Genomic DNA, 19642 nt, shown 5'->3' with positions numbered 1-19642 from the left:
AGTGATGTACAAGGTGTCCAAGCAACATTAGGTTTCCATCATCATCATCATCATCACATCGCTCAAGAGGCAGGGGTGGCCATATTTGATATTTAAAATGGGCAGGTGAGCCGTAGATATGGTAAAAAAAAAAATATATATATAATAATAATAATAATAAATGACCATCTGTAGCAGTTGTCATAGAAGAGAGAAGCATTGTCGACTGGAGTCAGTAAAGCAGTAAAGTAATTGTCCCATAATGCAGCACTGGGCGGACTTTGCCTTTTTGGTTTTATGGTTCTGAGCTGCTGGCATGTCGACGCCCTGCGCGCACAGCTCACGTGGCCCGCAGGCTCCGTGCCCCCGGACGAAGTGAAGCGTTTATTTGTGCGCCATGTCTCGGTACCACAAGGCGGCCGTTGACGGCTACCTGGAGCTTTTGAAGGAGGCCACCAGGAAGGACCTGAACTCTCCGGACGAAGATGGCATGACGCCCACCCTGCTGGCTGCTTTTCACGGGCATGTGGATGCGCTCCAGCTCATTTGCGGAAGAGGGTGAGAATTGTTGCGCCATATCTCATTTATATCAGTCTCAGTATCCGTGTGTGTGCATTACACATTTATTCGGGGGAGAAATGAAGTGTGATGGCGGAGTTACGATCGTAATTGATCAATCAAACCCACCTATCCTCGGGCGATGATTGTTTTTCAAGGGGCATCACCACACGTGACATTTTTAACACATTTCATATGCTTAGCGAAATACTTTACATATTATTCGACTGTATTTGCTTTTTCAAAAATATTTCAAATCATATCATTGTTTTTATTCCCTACTCTTTATTACTTGTGCATGTAATTATTTAAAAAGTCCATTATCTTTTCAAGTTTGTTCATTCAAACGCCATTGAATTTCCTTTTTATACTTCAGTGTTTCCGGTATTTACCTCTCAATGATTGGCCAAATTTGAGACAAATGTTATGATTATTAGTTATTGTATTCTTCAAGAGGACACCAAGAAATGGGACCAGTGCAGCAAAGTGAAGATTTCTCCGTTTGAAATATTTTGCCATTATGTATGAAATTCTTATTATTATCTAATATAATACGATTACCTAGCCTAAAAAGTCCAACAAAGTAAGCTCTAATGTTTCCTTATGAGATACGAGATGTTTTTGTGTTGTGCCATGAGTCTTCCTCTGTCCACGATGTTTGTCAAAACCAAACTAAAACTTGATTCCACTTTGGTGGCCACTGTGTGATGGGCTGGGCCCAACGATTCAGCCAGCACCCCAAAAAATCCCAGCAAAACAAAAGAGCTCTTTCTTCATTTCCAGGCCTCATTAGACACCACAGAGGAGCCTGCATGTCACTAACGAGCACGTCATTTCCACTGATGAGCTTCCCGTTGGAAGGCGAGGCTCGTTTCAATAAGGCGGCCATAAATAATTGACGCATTGTTCACGACCCGCACGACAGTCGTTGCTGTACTGACCTTTATTGCTGGAACACCGAGGCGCACCCGTAGCGGACTTTACATCTTAATGGCTTACCGATTACTCTTGTCTGTGTTTGAATTTCGAAGGATTAGTGGGCCCCATTGCGCTTATTAATCTCATTTTCGAACATTCGCTGTTGTAGGGGTCGAACGGCTTTCCATTTTTTGAAGTTGATGTAAATGCGACGATAGTCGAGCTGATGTTGACTCATCGGTGGGGTCGTTGATATTTCTATTGCTATTTTTTCAGTTGTCAACAATCACATTTGGACACTTTCAGGACCGAGGTGATAGTCGTACCCGATGTAACTCAAACACCAATTTAGGGTTGCTACTCGCTGGTGCTATACTTAAAAAATGGAGAAATCACAGGAGGGATTTTTTTTTGCAATTTGTAGCACGAGCATGTAGGCTGTTTGTCAGCTAGCGTTAGCAGTTGCCTTTTCAGAGGGGTGTTCGTAGCGCTTGTGCTTTTGTGTTATTTGAGGATAGACTAGCATATTTTGCAAGTGACAGTGTTCTCATTTCCAGTCAAATCTTTCCACACACGTGCAGCACCGCCGGTAGTTTGCCGCTTGTACCCACCGCCTGTAGCCGTCAGTGAGGCGTCTGTGTTGTTAGTTATTGCCGATTAATCGACTTCAAGCTCTGGCTGTCATTGTGGAGTGGTAAAGTTGACACGTGTCAAGCCCTATGATCTTGTGCATCAAAAATGCTCCAAGATTCTAGTCATTCATTTTCAATTGCACTTCCAAAAACATTCATGTTAGGTTCTTTGAAGACTAAGTTTTCCTTAGGTGTGAATGTGGGTTTACACGCTTGTTTGTCTATTTGTGCAATCTGATTGGTGGGCCAGCAGTCCCAAAGTCAGCCGGGATGCGCTGCGGCTTACCTGTGACCCGCAGGACGATGAGCCTACGAGAAAACGGATAGCGATGTTTGCACTATTGACGTAATACTTTGTCTCCCAAACAAATGTCTGTGTTGACAGGGGAGACCCAAACCGAAGCGACATCTGGGGAAACACGCCGCTGCACCACGCCGCCGCCAACGGCCACATGCACATCCTCAGCTTCCTGGTCAGCTTCGACGCCAACCTCTTCGCGCTGGACAACGAGCTGCACACGGCGATGGACGTGGCTGCTTCGCGGGACCGCATGGAGTGTGTGCGCTTCTTGGACGCCGCCGCCTCCCAGCAGACCAACCAGAATCCAAAGAGGGTCGCCAGGTTAAAGAAGGAGGCCGGCAAGGAAGCGGAGAAACGGGTGAAACTTTGCGAGAAGGTGAAGCGGCGACACCAGAGCAAGATGGATAAGATGCACCGCGGGGCAGACACCGCCGGGTCCGCTTCAGAGGCGAGCGATACGTCGGCCTCGTCGGGCGTCGGCGCCGTGTCGGGCGTCAACGAGCAGTTTTCCAAACTCATCGCCTCTGACAAATCTGGCTCGCTGACAGCCAGGGTTAAAGGCACACTGCAGAAGAAGCTAGGCAAGAAAGAAAAGGGAACCCTCCAGAGATCTGCAGGCGACGGGAACGTCATCTTCCTCAAGCAGGACGACGCAGCGTCGGAGAATCCGGAGTTTCTGGATGTTTTCAACGAGCAGGACGAGAGGACGCTCGAAGAGGAAGAGGAGGCCGGCTGCGGCGACGACGACAACGAATCAGGCCAAGTCAAACAGTCCATCTTCAACAGGCCCGGCCTGGGCGGTCTTATTTTCATGAAGAGGATGAGCCTGGAGACGGAGGACGTTCTGAGCGGGAACAACGAAAACCTCGGCTACCTGGTTCAGAACGAAGCGCTGGAGGCAGAGGAAGACGGCTCTGGCTCGGAAGGGAACGGCGACACGGAGGTCCCGTGGGAGCAGGACGATCTCGGCCTGGATGACAACGAGGAGGAAACGTCTCCGCTCGACGCCTTCTTGTCGTCCGTCTCCTTGTCCGAGTTTGCCCTGGCGTTCACCAGAGAGCACCTGGACCTGGAGGCGCTCATGCTCTGCTCCGACGAAGACCTGAAAAGCATTCGCATCCAGTTGGGCCCCCGGAAGAAGATCCTGGAAGCTGTTGCGCGCCGCAAGAATGCGCTGGACAGGCCGGGTGCGATGGGAGACAGCTGCCTGTGAGAACTTCCATAAAAGACGACAATTACAATCGGGTGTTTGCTGTAATGTACAAAAGACGATTCGGTGATATGTGAAAAAAGTAAGAATAAAATGTTAACAATTTGACTTTCTTTGGCTGTACTGAATTCTTCAACTTACTTACTCTTCTCGGTTGTGTGTCCAATTTACATGCCTTGCTTAATGGCACCGGATCAATAACCTGAACCATAGCCAAAATAACTGGAATTGTGGCGCTGGGCAGAGCTTCATGACGTCAGAAGTAGAGCAGCAAATCAAAATTGGGAACATCAGTTAGCAAAAGTCCGTTTTTTTTGCCTCTCATTCGCTTTAAACATATTTTCGACTCACGAAAACACCTTTGAAGCACATTGTACATGCACATATTAGTGCACCCAAAAACTAATTGCAAGCAGAAAAGGTTTGGAAAACACTCATGTATCGTCATGTGCCTTTAAGAGGCGGGGCCTGATGGTGTGCCGTGTGACCTCGGCGAGTCTGTGTGCGTGTACCGTGTGTATGCGCGTTTGCCTGGGACTCTAGCTGCCCCAGTTCTCCAAATAAAGCCAACATGTAATGCCAAACGCCATAGACTGGCTAATGGAAATGATCGAGGAAGATGCCATGTAATGGGAAAAGTAAACTTAATAGGAAACAACAAATGCTACTGTAACACAATATGCGATAGATACTAATTCAATACTAAAAAGGATGTTTTTTTTTTCATGGCAGACATTTCAATTACATTGCGTCAGTGTATCTAACAATATGTCCCGTGAGTGGAATACTGTAGGCAAATCTGTTTATATTCAATGTAGATGGAAGACAAGAGGCGTTGGGCTCCCCACTGTGTAAGCGAGTCAACATGCCTCAAGACAAAAGACAACATGTGAGACGCGCCTGGTTTTACCGTCATCGTGTTTAATTTACACAGCTATTCACAGAAACGGACAAGAAGAGCAACGAGTGGCTCGATGGGGCAGCGCCGCCTTTTGTTGCTGATGAGACTCACTGCGGTTGGACAGAAAGAATGGCTGCTCACATGAAATTCAAGTCCTCCTCCTTATTCTTTACAGACCTGACGGGCGCTGACCGCCTACGCATCTTTAAAAAAAACAAAAGGCCTTTCATAACTCGTCCACAAAAGGTGTATTGATAAGATGTCCACTCGCTGCCATGGTCTTCTTGCCATCCACAAATTTTCTTGCAGCCTTGAAAAGAAAGGACACTTGAATTAGATGTAAATATACAACGTGGGCCAAAAGTAGCTTCATTTTACACGTACTACAATGAAATGTACTATTTGTAAATTCAAAGTACGGAGTTTCAAGCCATGGGAAGCGCTGGAATAGAATTCCACTCTGTCCCAAACTCTCCCAGCTTCAGAACATTTAAGCAGCAGGATCCGAAACTAAGCGCAGATTAACACAAACCGCATCTGGGACCATACGCTTATGTATACTTGATGTAACAGACCAGTGTGCAATTTTATATTTTGAACTAGCAGCTTTATAAAGTGATTATTTATTTTTTTATTTTTTTTAAAATAGGGCAACCTGCAATATTGTTTAGTACTTTTGTAAAACATATTAATATGCAGTAGCACTTTAATATTCATATGTTTCTTTGTGATATCCGGTAGAGCAACATGGATTATTTATTCGTATTTTCTGCTACACAGTGGCACATAAAATAAATAAATAAATAAATGCTCTTGCACTTTACAAGGGCATTTTTTTTGCATGTATGCCCCATGTCCCTTAAATGAATAATAATAAAAAAAAATGTTTCCTTTCTTCTATCCTGTCATCCTTTCTCCCTCCCTCATTTCCATGACATACATCCTGTTTCTGTCCTTCCCTTTCATATTATTGTTTCCTTCCATCCATCCTTCCTTCCTCCCTCGTTTCCTTCCTTCCATCCATTCTCCTACAAAAGAAAACAAGGGAGGTCTTAATCCTTCCTTCCTTTCATACAGCGGGTACGGAAAATATTCAGAATGAAGGTGTAGAACCATCTCAAGGATGAGCATAAGAAATGGACAGCACCCGAGTTAATAGGAAACGGTCTGAATACTTGTGCCTGTGTGGTATTTCAGTTTTTCTTTTTTCAACAATTCCGGTTTTTTTTCTGTCAATATGGGGTGCTGTGTGTACATTAATGAGGAAACAAATGACCATAAATGATTTTAGCAAATGGCTGCAATACAACAAAGAATGAAACATTTAATGGGGTCTGAATACTTTCCGTACCCACTGTACATCCTTCCCTCCATCCTTGCTTCTTTCTTTTCATGACAGCCTTTGTTTCCTTCCTTCCTCCCTTCTGTCCTTCCTTTCATACCATCCTTCCTCCTTTCTTATTTCCTCAGGTAAAAAATTCATTTAAAGTGTGTATTATGATTTCAAATAAAAATGTGTGCATTGTTGGCTAACAGTGAAAGGCGCTAAGACGTTCTCCACCTTGACCACATGGTCGAGGGTGACGGCGTCGACGGCCTGGAGAAGCGTCTCGTGCGGCCGGTACGCTCCGGTCGCCAGAGCCTGAGCGCCCATCTCCGCCATCAGACCGTCTGAACTCTCGATTGACATCAGATAATCCGCTTTGGCCTGAGTCCTGCACACAAAGTATTGCCCGCCAGTGAACATCTCCGCATTGCCATGGGGGGCGGGGGGGGGGGGGGGGGGCATTCGCAGTCAAAACATGACAAATCTTTTTTTTGTTGATGTTCTTTGGGGGGGGCTGGAAAGGATTCATCTCAAACACGTCTTGAGCGACGCTGCCCTTTCGTGAAATGTGCTCTGACGCCAACACTGCATCTCCATCCGTACGAGATTCCTCACCCCACAATCCAAACTCACTTCGCTCTGGCGACGTCATCCGCCGTCACGCCTCCCTCGGCCACGACGCCCACTTGAGCGAGGGCCGCTCTGATCACCTGTACAATGTGGCGACAACGAGGAGTGTTCGGTGATTTGCGAGCGAAGATTAGTTACATTTTCGTGTGCACGCGCACTCACGCCATCGGCGGCATTGGCTTGCGAGACGGTGTAGACGCCGAACAGACCCGAGTCGGAGTAGGAGGCATTGAAGGCTGAGGCCTGAAAGAAAAGCGGTCTTTTTGAGGCGGGACAACGGCAACAGATTAACTGATCAGTGTGCCGCAAAACCTTGTATGCCCGTATGATTTGAACTTTGAATCACCTTCCAGACAATTCTGTGTGAACATTGAAACATATGCACATGCAACAAACAGTGATGCCTGGGGACAGATTTATTTGTGTGGCGCCAATTCTGTCATTCAAGGTGCTTGCGTCAAACTCAAGGCCCGGGGACCAGATCTGGCCCACCAGATAATTTGATGTGGCCCGCGAAAGCAAAATCATGTGCGTCAACTTATAAAATCTGTACCAAAATTTTAAATGGTCATATTTAAGAAATAACAATGTTGAGATATTGCAAGCATTTCTTTTGTTACCAACCCTTTTAACAGTTGAACAAAACCTAAAAAAAGGTTACTATCTGACAGCGACAAAAGAACTCAAGTCCCCACGTCAAAGTTTTCCTTACATCAAAGAGCTGTGTGGTTGCTTTGGCGATACCCTGGCTCAGTTTACTGGTGATGCTAGTGCCCCGCTTCACATGTGGCCCTGCTCCCAGCATCCTTTGCAGCACGACGAACGCGTTGGCCTCCGCGCTGCCCGCCACGCCGCCTTCGCTGACGACCAATGCGTGAACCAGGTCATCCTTGTTCTGAACGCGAAGCTCGCCTGTACGAACATCGTTGTGATAGAAGACGGGGACGGCTCTCTTATGAGGCGAACGAGCACGGCGGTCTTTACCTCCGCGGTAAGATGCTTTAACTGCAGGAGCTCCGGCCCCGCTGCGGACACTGAGGAACCTCTCGCCCAGCTGCTTCAGGTCGGAGTGCGCCACACCTAAATGCAAACAGATCGGCGTCGAGATGAGCAATGTTGGAGGAAAGGGAGAAAAAAAAAAAAAAAAAAGGTCAAATATAGCCACGACAAGCACACGCTCACCCAGCCCGACGACAGCCATCCTGCCAGTCGTGAAATGGTCGTCGACAAATGAGTGCAGCTTCATGTGGAAGAAAACAACATGGAGGCGCTCAGGTGAGACTCATGGAAAAAGTTCTGAGGGAGTCTGCTTCATCTTCTAAAGTAGGGTTTCAGCAAACGTTTTTCTGCTAGAAGACCCCAAATTAGAATTTTGCTTCCTCCCGTTGATGCAAATGGACTAACGTATCAAAAACATGATCAATAAGATTGGTTCTTTTGCCAATAAAAAAAATGACCCACAAACATTTTGCGTCCAGAAACTAAGTTTGGAAAAGCAAGTTCTTCAGTAAAAAAAAATAAAATAAAAATGCAGATCCATACTTGCTGAGGAGAGACTTTGCCGAGCATGTAGTCTGGGCAGTACAAAGAGTTGCACAGGGCGTTTTTGTAAGCTGCTTCATGCAACTTCTCAATGACACCTGAATGGAGGAAATGGAAAAAGACATTTCAGAATCTGTATTAAGCACGATTGCTCGGATGACAAAATGTCATCACTTTCAACAACCTCATTGGCAAAAATCACGGTACTAATGTTCAACTTCCGCTGAAAGTCTCGGCTAATTAAGTTGATGCACAATTCATTAAAATGTGTTTCATTTTGGATAGTAGCTTCTGCATCAAGGGTGGGCAAATAATGGCCAGTGGGTCACACAAGGCCCGCTCAGTTTTTTAATGCGGCCCACCGAGCATTTACATTATCAAGAGTCCTGTAATGTTCAAATGCAAAAGCAGATGTCAAATGTGTTTTTTTTTTTATTCCTGATTTCAAGGTTATAGCTAATAATTTGTACTACAAATCAAGTTTTAGAACACCCCAATTTTTCCAGCTTTTTTTAAATTTTAATTTATTCAGTTTCATTTTTCATTTTACTCTGAAATGAAAACACAGAACAAATACACTATTGATTTGGTTACAAAAGAAACCCTGGACTTAAATCTACCAACAGAATTTTGTTCTAAACCTTTGACTCATTAAAGTAGCCACCTTGGGGCAAATATAACAGCTGAACACACTTGTGGCATCATCTTGAAAATGGAATCAGAACGTTCTTGCCAACTCTGTGGTGGAAGTTCCCTTAACTTTGTGTTGCTTTCACTCTTTTTGTCCAGTTTAAAGATCAAGTCTGGAGACGGTGCCTTTTCTTATCATTCTGAAATGTACATTCATTTTCAGTTTTGTTTAACCTTGCCTCATTTTTTCAACCTCTGGAAATTCACCACTTGGTTCGGATCATTTCAACCTACTCATTGGACTTGAACTACTTGAGTTTTAAATGGAAAAAAATTGGCACGTTCTAAAACTTTTGACCAGTCAAAAGGAACAGTCTCCAGACTAACTACACTGGACAAAAGAGTGAAAACAACACAACCCGCTCAGGGGCCCCCGCAAATGCTCCCCCCCCCCCCCCCCCCCCCCGGTTCAAAGCCCCTGGTAATGGGATTGGTACAGACCAATTTGAGTAGACTGCTTTGCCCGATCCTTGTCGATGTTCACCCTGGGTGTCAGATCATTCACTTCCCAGGGCCTGAAGTCCTGCGCCGTGGTCACGTTGACCAAATACTCCAATATATTATCGCTGATCACACGCACACAAATACAACATTTGGTGCGTGAAAGCTTTTGGTGCTAACTCGACAGAAAAAAAGCCTCACGGCATCCGCACTTACAGGTCATCTCTAAAGCACTGCGCAGTGTAGACCATGGTTTCTCTGGATAATGTAGCACTGCAGGCCAACACACGAGAACACAAACGGGATTACGCTTAACGCTTGTTAGATAAGCACTTGGTCAGCACCGAGCGCACCGACCTCAGACTGGCTCCGAGCGCTTCCACACCGCGGCAGAGCTTGAAGGCAGAAACGCCTTTAGTAGTCTGCAAAATGGAAAGAAGGTGTTTAGAATTCTGTTGTCCTCCTCTCAATAGTCAATCCAAATGTTCGTCCCGTATTCATCAGATTTCTAACCCAAGTTGTTCATTGTGTTAAAATTGTCTCAAAAAAAAAAAAAAAAGCATGCTAATTGTTAGTGTTTTTCTTAATAAACCTTTACTTATCCAGGAAAGGCAATTTACGACAGATTCAAATGTTTGGGCGATGATACACAAATGACACAAACGGATGTTACAAGGCAAGTGCCTGACAAATTACCAAGTTTGCAGCCAGTCGCAGCACGTGAGCCACACCCTGGTTCTCCGCAGTCTCATAGCGACTCCCTGCTTTCACAAACACGCGCACGCTGGACACTGGGGAGTAGTTCTCCAAGGACGCTATCACCAAACCGTTTGGGAGCTTGGACACCTGACACAAAAACTAAATGGTTATGCGTGGCGAACAGCAGGAAAACCAGTTTACACGTGAGATAGAGCAGCACCCACCTGGACATTTTGAGGAGCGGGCAGTGCCGCTGCGGACGACTTGTGTCCTGCGTCGGCCTCAGTTCGAGCTTCACTTGGCCTGGCAGCAGCATAGCACCGTTTCTGCATGAGTGACCAAAGAAAAAAAGAAAAATGAAGGCTGGGCGATATGGCCTTAAAATAAAATACCTTTTTTTGCCCCCTTCACAATTACTGATTCAAATAGAATTTTTTCCCATTTTGCTTGTTTAAAAAAATATATATATTTGACAGTGACATCATTCAAAACAAGATCACCGTTTGGCTTTTTTTCTTTTACGATTGTTTTATTTCGGCGGCACGGTGGCCGACTGGTTAGAGCGTCAGCCTCACAGTTCTGAGGTGCGGGGTTCAATCCCCGTCCCCCCCTGTGTGGAGTTTGCATGTTCTCCCCGTGCCTGCGTGGGTTTTCTCCGGGCACTCCGGTTTCCTCCCACATCCCAAAAACATGCATTCATTGGAGACACTAAATTGCCCGTAGGCATGACTGTGAGTGCGAATGGTTGTTTGTTTCTATGTGCCTTGCGATTGGCTGGCAACCAGTTCAGGGTGTCCCCCGCCTCCTGCCCGATGACAGCTGGGATAGGCTCCAGCACCCCCGCGACCCTAGTGAGGAGAAGCGGCTCAGAAAATGGATGGATTGTTTTATTTCTCCTAGCACATCGTTAGCGCAAGCAGTGCACGTTATCGAGGACGCACTTAGAGCTACAGCTGCCGCAAGGAATGAAAATAATAACAACAATAAATCGTCCTGAAAAAATAAACAGAAATTGATAATATATTGACCAATCAGCTAGCCCTACCAAAAATGCACTAAACAACTTTTAACTGCACACAAAAACTGGAGCAAACGCAGCTTTGATGAGAGGTAACAGAATAGTTACTGAAAATTTCAGAGTAGGTGTAATTCAGGTACTTTTACATTATGAGGACGTGTATTCTAAACCAGATTATTACACCATATCATTTGAGCATCAGTTCAATATTGCTACAAATAGTGGTGAGGATAATATCTAGTGAAAACATATAGTGTGTCCATGAAGGCTATTTACAAATTTAAAAAATGGATTTCAAAAGCAATTGATGAGATATGTTGATCAGATTTGTTTTACATAGTCAGTCAGTGGTTGTCAAAGTCATGAATCACGTCGGATTTGTGCGTTTCAGCTATTCTGTTGACGAAACGGTTGTGATAAATAAACTCCTAAAAATGGTGACTCCTCGTGTAAAGGCATGACGAGTATCGTGCTTCACTGTACCTAAATGGAATACACAGACTCAGAAAATGCACAGGTTTAAGTACAGAAAACCCCCACGAAGACTAAAGTCAGTATTTTTGGGGGGTATTTATCTGAGACGACTTTATCAGCAGGGTACCTGAAATGCACACGTAATTAAAAACTTTGATAACCACAGAGTACAAACAAAACAAATCTCATTAACATAGCTCATCAATTGCTTTTTTATGTAAAAAAAATTATTTTTTTTAAACATGTAAACCCAATTAGCTGACATGCAGTTGGATTCATTGCAAAGGATGGCTGTTCATCTATTTATGCCAGCGACGTATAGTGAAAGGCAGACCAATTAAATGCTCTTCCACAGGACGGCAGAAGGTACAATTAAACTGTGAATCTGTTATTATTTCAATCCATATACATTCTGTGAGATTTTTCTCCTGTAAAATATGTTATGGACTCAATAAAGGTTGTGAAAGACTGACGTGCAATTGCCAGAGTCCGAACGTGACCTTCAAGTCGTGTCGAGCAGGAATAAAAACACGCACTTTGATACATATTTAAAGCTCCACGACATAGGCCATGGCCCGACTGACACAAATGGGCAGAAACTGTCGCACTGCTTTTTGAATTTAAAGGGGGGGGGGGGGGAGGGAATAATAATAAAAATACGCCGCATAAACCAGACATCTCGGAGGCTAACTAGCCGGCTGGCTAACTACTAACTAAATGTAAGTTCTCGTTTATATTTGTCAAGTAACGACGCGATGACCAAGGTGAAATTAACATCCGTGACATAATGAGGAGAAAAAGAAACGCCACAACTCACAGAGAAATTGTTTAAAGCGCGAATTGCTCGCATGACTCCAAACTCCCGCTGACAGCCACAGTAGGACAAATATGGCGGACGGGTGACGTCATTACCCACAATCCAACTCGGCCTCCAGCCCATTCACCGGCCACAATATTAGGTACACCTGGGCAATGTTACCAGCTCTTTTATCAAACATTCTGCCTTAACAAAGGTCAGGTTTTGATTGACGCTGTCCGGGAAATACAAATTGTGTATGTTTATTATTGTAGAATAAACATCAAGGTTTTGTCGTGATGGTCTCAAAATAATGGGCAGATTTTTAATATTTAATTTATTTCCACCCCTCCCCCGTTCGAAAACACAAATGACAATGACATTATTCAAAACAATGTTTGAATATATTTTTTGTTTTTTTTCCCCTGAGCTTCAACTTCCATAGAAATATATATTTTTTTCTTTACAGATGATGTTGGAATTAAATCTCTTGAGCCAAACCGCAAAAAAAAATCTGGAATAACTTCAACTTCAATCGATTTTTTGTTATATTTTTTAGCCACCTAATGCAAAATGCAACCACAATTTAGTGTAAATGTATTCTCAATTCATAATCAAAACTGAGCATTTCGTTTCCAATTTGTGAGACCTAACTAAACTATTTCAGTACTTAGCCACTGTAATTCTGAAGGTGTTTTTTATTATATTATAATCTCTGAAGGGAAAATTCCGTTTATGTGAATATTTGTGCTGCATAGCATACAGAGAAATGGAAATGTCAGCATGAAAGGGGTGCGCAGACAGTGGTGAACATCTTGAGCTCGAGGGTGGAGTTGGTGCCTTGCACAAGAGCACCTCAACAGTAATTAAGCAATTTACCTGAAGCAAGACCCGAACTGTCACCCTCTACTACGTGCTACTGCTGCCCAAATACAAGATATTGGTTGCTGTGGCTGACTCATTATGTTTTTTACTAGTGTACATTTACATTTGATGTATTACTGTTGTTTTAAATCCTTAAACAGAAAAACAAAATAGACCGGTGTATAGACACCTGGGGGGAAGCAATCGATCCACCCTCACGCCCATCGACGATTTTTATTTTTTTTTTTTAAACGATGAAAAACTTCAATCTACAGCCCCACTCGACAATTGATTAAGGATGACAAAGTTTGACGCACCCGCCTAACGATTGGTTTGCTGGGCGCATAAAATGAATATCTTCAACCAAGGAATCACAAGCTCTGCACACCACTGCAGGTAGGCATTTCAAAGAGAATTTAACATTTTATTAGTCATTTCCAATTAACGTTACTGACACAAATTACAAAAATATAACAGTAAGTTAATACAATCCTTAAAAAACATTTTGAATACAAAGCATAGTTTACATACATTTTGCACAGGCACCTTACTAAAAACATTCACAGTTGTAGTTTTGGGACCACACAGCATCTCGTTGACAGCAAACAATGTCAGCATCTCATTCACACAGTTCATATAAATACAGCAGCTAATAATAATAATAATACTAGAAAAATACAGCTCTGAGCTTGGTAGTGCCGTGTCCCCGTTGGCACAAACGGCGACCCTCTGGGGCGCGATTCCTAGCTGCCGTTTGACGTGGATGGAAAGATGTGCGACAAAATGTCCTTCTTCAGCAGGAGCGACACGCAGCTGAGCCAGCTGCGGCTGGTGGACATCTCCCCGATGATTTCCCACGAGTCGGTCTCGTCACAGTACCTCTCGATGGTGTCGTGATATCTAATGGGGAAGGGGGGGGGGGGGGTGATGATCGGGTGTCAAGTTCACCTGACAGAATGCTGAGGTGCCTTCGGATTTTGTTTTCACCTCACCTGTCCCATCCTTCCTCTCCTCCCAGGACGTAGATCTTTCCGTCCACCACGGCCACACCGGGCCGGTAGCGTCGTTCTTTCATGGGGGCGCACATAGTCCATTGGTCGGTCTTTGGGTTATAACACTCCACCTTGTCTGTGTTTTCCTTTGAGGCGTGCCACCCACCTACAGTTCAAAATGGCAGGATTCACATTGCCATATGATTTACTCTAGTTCTCCAACACCAAATATAAACTCAAAAAATACAGTAGCATAGAAGGCCTCTGTTCATTAAAAACGAGGCAGAGGTTTTATTCCTAAAATGTACATTTATATTATTGCAAGCCACTGGAACATCATGGAGTTTGAACAGTCAAGTTAGTGATTCTTTCATGTACCACTAGAGGGAGCACGCCCACCTTGGAGTAGACCGAGAATGACTGCTCTAGCATGCAGCGGGCACACTAATTCCGCCCCGGCGGATTCAAGTGTGGATGTAAAAAAAAAATATTAAAAAAAAAATAAAGAAATCAGGTGTTGCATGATAACACCTGGTGATAACTACCACCACTTAAAAAAAATAAAAAATTAAAAACACATTTTGAAAAGCTTTTTAAAAACAAAACTAAAATAAATAGATTTACAACTGAAACAGTAACAAAACGAGTCTTCTTCACACCCACTGAATAAAGATACTGCTTTTAAGATGGTCAGCTGACTACAGCTTGTTCGTTTTAGTTCTGAATGTGGAGATCCGCTCAGTGCAGGGTGAATCTATTGCAGTGGGATACAGGTCTGAAAATCCCGAAAAAGCCTCAACGATGCATGGGAGTCGTGTTGGGAGGACGGTCAAGTGAAATACTGTACCTATGACATAAATCTTCCCTTTCAGCGTACAAGCGGCTGAACCAGAACGAGGAATCTGCATGGGGGAAACTTCCGTCCACGTGGCGGTTTTAGGGTCGTACACTTGGGTGAGATCCGTGCCGTCGCCATCCTCCAGAACCGCGCCACCTGCAAGAAAGACAAAACACACAGTCAACATGAGGGCAGGTACATTTGACAATACAGAACCTTTTCAAGCCTCCCATAGGGACCGCCACGCAAATACTGTATAAGCCATGTCTCAACTAATTAAAACAAAACGCACGACTCAAGTTTGGAGGCAATTGTAATGACCTTTATGACCGACACCCCTGTACAATTACAACTCAAGTACGTCAGCGGCATGTCCTACCAGTGACGTAGAGAAGACCATCCAGGGCCACAACAGCGGGACTTGTGACGGCCATCTTGACCGAGCCCGTGAACTGCCAGGAGTTTGTGTGAGGGTTGTAGCACTCCACCGAGGCCAGACGAAAGCGGCCTTCCCAGCCGCCCACAGCGTACACGAAACCATCCAGCATCACCAGGCCTGCCAGGAAGCGGAGAGAAACTGATTTTCATCGTTTCGGATAAATGAGCGCTAAAGCAGTCAGGGAACGGAAACTTGCTGGGGAGACGTTGCCGACTGCTGTGATGTTAAACGGTGGCACACACTGAGACGGACGCACCGAGTTCAGCGCGAGAAGCGTTCATGGGCGCCATTTCCATCCAGGTGTCGAAGCACGTGTCGTAGCGCCACATCTCCCTGCTGGCCGAGCCGTCAGGAAACTCTCCTCCCGCTAAATACAGTATGGAGTCTGCAGGGGAAGATAAGCCAACATGTCTTAGTAGGCCTCGATCATTCAACAATTTTATTGCTTAATTATAGTTTGTCAGGATGATTTATATATCATACAAAACATTTTTTGGAAGAGGCTTTCAAAGTTCAACGCACGTCCTGGCTGACGTGCACAGCTTACAGTATGATCGGAGATGAGCTAGTTTCCCCAAAAAGTCAATGACAAGATGAGCGGAATCATTTTCATGTTGCATTCCGTATCACAAGAAAGGAGCCCGGTGGAACGCAATCAGTGTCGATCGCTCAGAACATTGCCGCAGAAAATGGTACCCATTTATGTCAAAAACCACTCATTAATTGAGATGTTGGTAAGTCTTCCACATCTGTAAAGAAAAAAAGATTCAAAGCTTGTTTGGTAGCAGGAAATAAAGCAAATCCCAGACATCGGGGGGGATATTAAAACCTGAAATTGGATTTTTGTAAACAGGAGGGGGGGGGGGGGGAAGAGGGAAAAAAAAAAAAAATAAACAAATTGGAGATGTTATTTTACAGCCATATTGTCCAGCGCTCAGTCTTGGCTCAATTTCAATTCGTGTACGCGATTTGACGTGCCGGCCCACCTGACACCACCAGTCCGTGCTTGCTCACGGCGAACGGCAGGCAAGCGTGGTCCCGCCACTTGTTCGTCACGGGATCGAAGCTCTCCACGCTGCGCAGCACCACTTTGTCGTCCTCCCCGCCAACTGCGATGATGACTTCCGAAGTCCCTGTTGCCATGGAAACAGAAGATGAGTAATAAAGAGGCGAGAGAACACCTCCCTCCCCCCATATGATATCACATGATAATGTGGCACACGGGAGTCATTTATTTTATGGTAAACTAAATAAATGACTCCCACGCGCCACATCGTTTACTAAATGGTATAATGTTTACCTGTGGATCGGCGCGGCCGCATCCTGGAGCAGAACAGCTCCCTGCGACGGTCCTTCAGCAGCATGTAGTCTTTGGCCTCGGAAATGAGTCTCTGGCAGCCCTGGTTCTCTTTCACCACATCCAAAGACTCGATCATGTCATGGAGGTAGTAGGGGCTAACGAGGGGCAGGCGGACATGCTCCAAGACCTTCGAGAAAAGAAGAATAGAGCGCTTCAAATACTGCACAGGGCACACGCGCACAAACGGTATATTGTACTACTGTATTTTAATCGGACCTTGTCAAAGCTCTGCTTACGAGTCGGGCATTTATTTAGCCACAGCAAAGCGGCCTCGAACACCAACTCCTCTCTGCACACGTTGAGGTGGTCACTGGCAAGAATTTCGGTTAGTTTGTCCACACACAGAGTCAAGAACTCCTCCTAGAAGAGAGAATTCAAGCATTGATTAAACTGCTGCTTAAAAAGATCGCATCCATGTTGTCTGAGCTATGGCATAGTACTACACGAATGCCACGCAAAGAACTGGTGTGCACAACGGCGGGAGACTGCGATGATATCTCGAGTTAAGCGTTTTGAAGGTTTTGGTTGAACTGTAGCACTTTTGGGGCATTCGACTTTAGGGTGCCATTCCTACGACACCGTACGAAAGTCTGAACGCATCACTAACAAACAGTAGTGAACTTAGTATTAGAGTAAATATTGAGACAAAATACTTATAGGACAGAAATACAAAACTTAAATGATAAACAGTAAGTACAGCGAGCGTGCCTTCTTGATTAAGTTAATTGTGCGTCGTTCGTAACCTGTAAACCGTGGATGTCCGGACCATCGTAAACTGAGGACCTCCTGTATGGGGGCACTAGCGACCTCTCACCTGTTGACAAACATCGCTAAAGTGCTCGAGGATGTAGTCCATACTTCGTTTCTCCAGCAGCTTACAGGAGTGGGCCTCAGCGAAGCAGTGGATCCCCACGCAGTTCATCACGTCCATCTGACGCTCCATGAAGCGGCAGCAGGCCTCTCGCACGGCCATCACGTCCAGCAGGTTGGCCGCGGCCAGCAGCGCCTGGACAGAAGAGAGTTCGTTAAAAGTTACGTTTCCACCAAACGGTACGGTTCCGTCGAGCATGCCGAGGTATGGTTTGGAAGGGTCAAGCCTGACGGGGCTCGTAGGTGGGATGGAGATGCCTTTGCCACGAACCCGAATTTGAGAACAATTGACATGTCGTGATGCTGGGATCTTACATTCTTTTGAATAACAGACTGCTTACTTCATACAACATATTCTTTTCATGCTGGTCTTTTAGTGTTATTAAAAAAAAATAAAAATCCACACAGGTCAAAGAAAAGGCAAATTTCTCACAGTCTTCAATTAAATGCTCTCTTGCGAAGTTTGTGCACAACAGCTCACCAACTTCTGGAATATGTTTTGTGCAAAAAGCATAACAGACTTCGTCATCTTCAGACTGACTTGCGATCTCCTATGACAAGAAGACTTTAGCCGAGTACTTCTTCCAAAACGTTTGCCCAAATTCAAACAACTTTTCCTGGTTATTCTCAGTTAATATATACTAAGCAATTAAGAGACTAAATCGGAAGAAAAATTACTTATTGAAAGTCTTTCAGAGCGGTATTAGATGTCATTTCATTGCAAAACCAGACAACTCCAAGAAATTCATGTTCACAAACATTTTTTTTTTTTTTTTTTTACATAACTAAAATTAGACCTATATGAGCCCGGCTTTTGTTAAACTGACAACCAGTGGGCTGTCTTTCGCTGGCGTGTTATTGGCCACGTCCTCTTTTGCCTCGCTATGATGATGAAAGCACATTTGTGGCACACGTACACATCCCTCAAACGCAAAACAGTCGGCTGGGAGAACCTACCTGTACGTTTGCCTTGGAAATGTACACCTCTGATGTGTAGGCATAGCTCACCAGCATGCCAACCATCTGCGGCTCAAGTCCGTTTATGGCCACCCGCTCTTGTTTGGCCTCCTTCAGGTCAGTAGTAAACATGGTCTGGTGGGAGGGAGAGGGCACGTGCACAATAAACAGTTACGCACAGGTTCCCACAGGAGTGAGGAAAAGTAGCAAGCGGGTCAACAGCACTATGAAGTGCCTCTGGTGTCCTCGTCAGAATCAAGTGACAGTATTCACTCAAATGTAGCAGAAGAATGAAACTCTGAGGTCTTATTAAACAGGTGCCAAACATTTGCACACTTAACCGAACAATGATAAGGCGCTTCATAACGCGTTAAGAGCAGAACATCTACAGTACTTGAATACGCTTGTTTGTTTTGGCGAACTGGGGTAGTGTGGTGACATCGACTCAGGCCAACCTGAAAGTAAGAGCTGAAGGAGGCCAGCACGATGCGGTGACAGGGGAACTCCTGCCCGCCGCAGCACAGCGTCACATCGCAGAAGGTCTTGTCGAGCCGCAGGTTGTTGAGGCCCTGCAGCACCGTGTTGGGATGCCGGGCTTCCACGAACAGGTAGTCCTCGCCGCCCGGGGACGCCGGAGCAGCGGGGGCGCTGGCCTCCTCCTGGATGTTGCCAATTAAAGAGTTGGCTGCCACAAGCTCAGACATTTCCGACGATGGCGAGCAAACCTGCGAGTCGAACACGGAAAGAAAGGAAAAGGCGACACTTTTCAAATGCCCTCAACATGAAATGCGTTGACTCGATGTATTCAAGAAAGAAAAGTCCATTTTAACAGCTGACGACCTGGGATTGGCTTGTTAGCTCGCTCACTAATTAGGCTTAGCCGCGTTACGGTAATAGTTTCACGGTCGGTATTTGGACGCATTCGAGTAACCTTTCCCCCTCATTTCAACAGAGTTCGTAGTGGTGAAATAACGAACTTAAAAACAACTTACCTGTAGACATAATCGTGAAGAAACACTTTCAATCCGGCCAGGTAAACAGCACAAGTGAACTAACCAGGTCGCTGCTTCTTCCTCTTCTTATAAGCGGTTAGCCAACAGGTTGTCAGGCTAAATACTGCCACTCGCCGGCAGAGAAGTGTGGTGCAACAGAGGATTGTGCTAGTTTTTCTTCCACACGTCTCAGATGGCCAATGAAACAGTATGT

General features: G+C 45.0%; 3 protein-coding genes across 3 annotated transcripts; 1 reads left to right on the top strand and 2 right to left on the bottom strand.

Moving 5' to 3' along the window:
- Positions 1-271: 271 nt before the first annotated feature.
- Positions 272-3706, top strand: anks4b (ankyrin repeat and sterile alpha motif domain containing 4B). The gene is made up of 2 exons (XM_061749573.1): positions 272-537; positions 2473-3706. The coding sequence occupies exons 1-2, from the start codon at positions 377-379 to the stop codon at positions 3599-3601; spliced, it is 1290 nt and encodes a 429-aa protein (XP_061605557.1). The 5' UTR covers positions 272-376; the 3' UTR covers positions 3602-3706.
- Positions 3707-4499: 793 nt separating this feature from the next.
- LOC133466153 (cytochrome b-c1 complex subunit 2, mitochondrial) lies at positions 4500-12256 on the bottom strand. Its single transcript, XM_061749572.1, has 14 exons — positions 12138-12256; positions 10053-10154; positions 9826-9975; positions 9487-9551; positions 9346-9402; positions 9130-9254; positions 7999-8096; positions 7639-7696; positions 7441-7536; positions 7169-7368; positions 6619-6699; positions 6460-6536; positions 6061-6214; positions 4500-4809 (listed from the first exon to the last, which is right to left on the bottom strand). Exons 1-14 carry the CDS (start codon positions 12168-12170, stop codon positions 4726-4728), a joined length of 1380 nt encoding a protein of 459 aa, XP_061605556.1. The 5' UTR covers positions 12171-12256; the 3' UTR covers positions 4500-4725.
- A 1134-nt stretch (positions 12257-13390) lies between these two features.
- Positions 13391-19562, bottom strand: si:ch211-256e16.3 (kelch-like protein diablo). Its single transcript, XM_061750012.1, has 12 exons — positions 19429-19562; positions 18892-19161; positions 18437-18571; positions 17424-17615; positions 16826-16969; positions 16550-16736; positions 16236-16382; positions 15506-15634; positions 15190-15366; positions 14820-14966; positions 13973-14138; positions 13391-13880 (listed from the first exon to the last, which is right to left on the bottom strand). The coding sequence occupies exons 2-12, from the start codon at positions 19138-19140 to the stop codon at positions 13724-13726; spliced, it is 1830 nt and encodes a 609-aa protein (XP_061605996.1). The 5' UTR covers positions 19141-19161; positions 19429-19562; the 3' UTR covers positions 13391-13723.
- Positions 19563-19642: the final 80 nt, after the last annotated feature.

Source organism: Phyllopteryx taeniolatus, chromosome 16 (genome assembly GCF_024500385.1).
Source record: "Phyllopteryx taeniolatus isolate TA_2022b chromosome 16, UOR_Ptae_1.2, whole genome shotgun sequence".
In the NCBI taxonomy this organism is placed as follows: Eukaryota; Metazoa; Chordata; class Actinopteri; order Syngnathiformes; family Syngnathidae; genus Phyllopteryx; species Phyllopteryx taeniolatus.
This window is presented reverse-complemented; position numbering and strand designations above follow the sequence as displayed.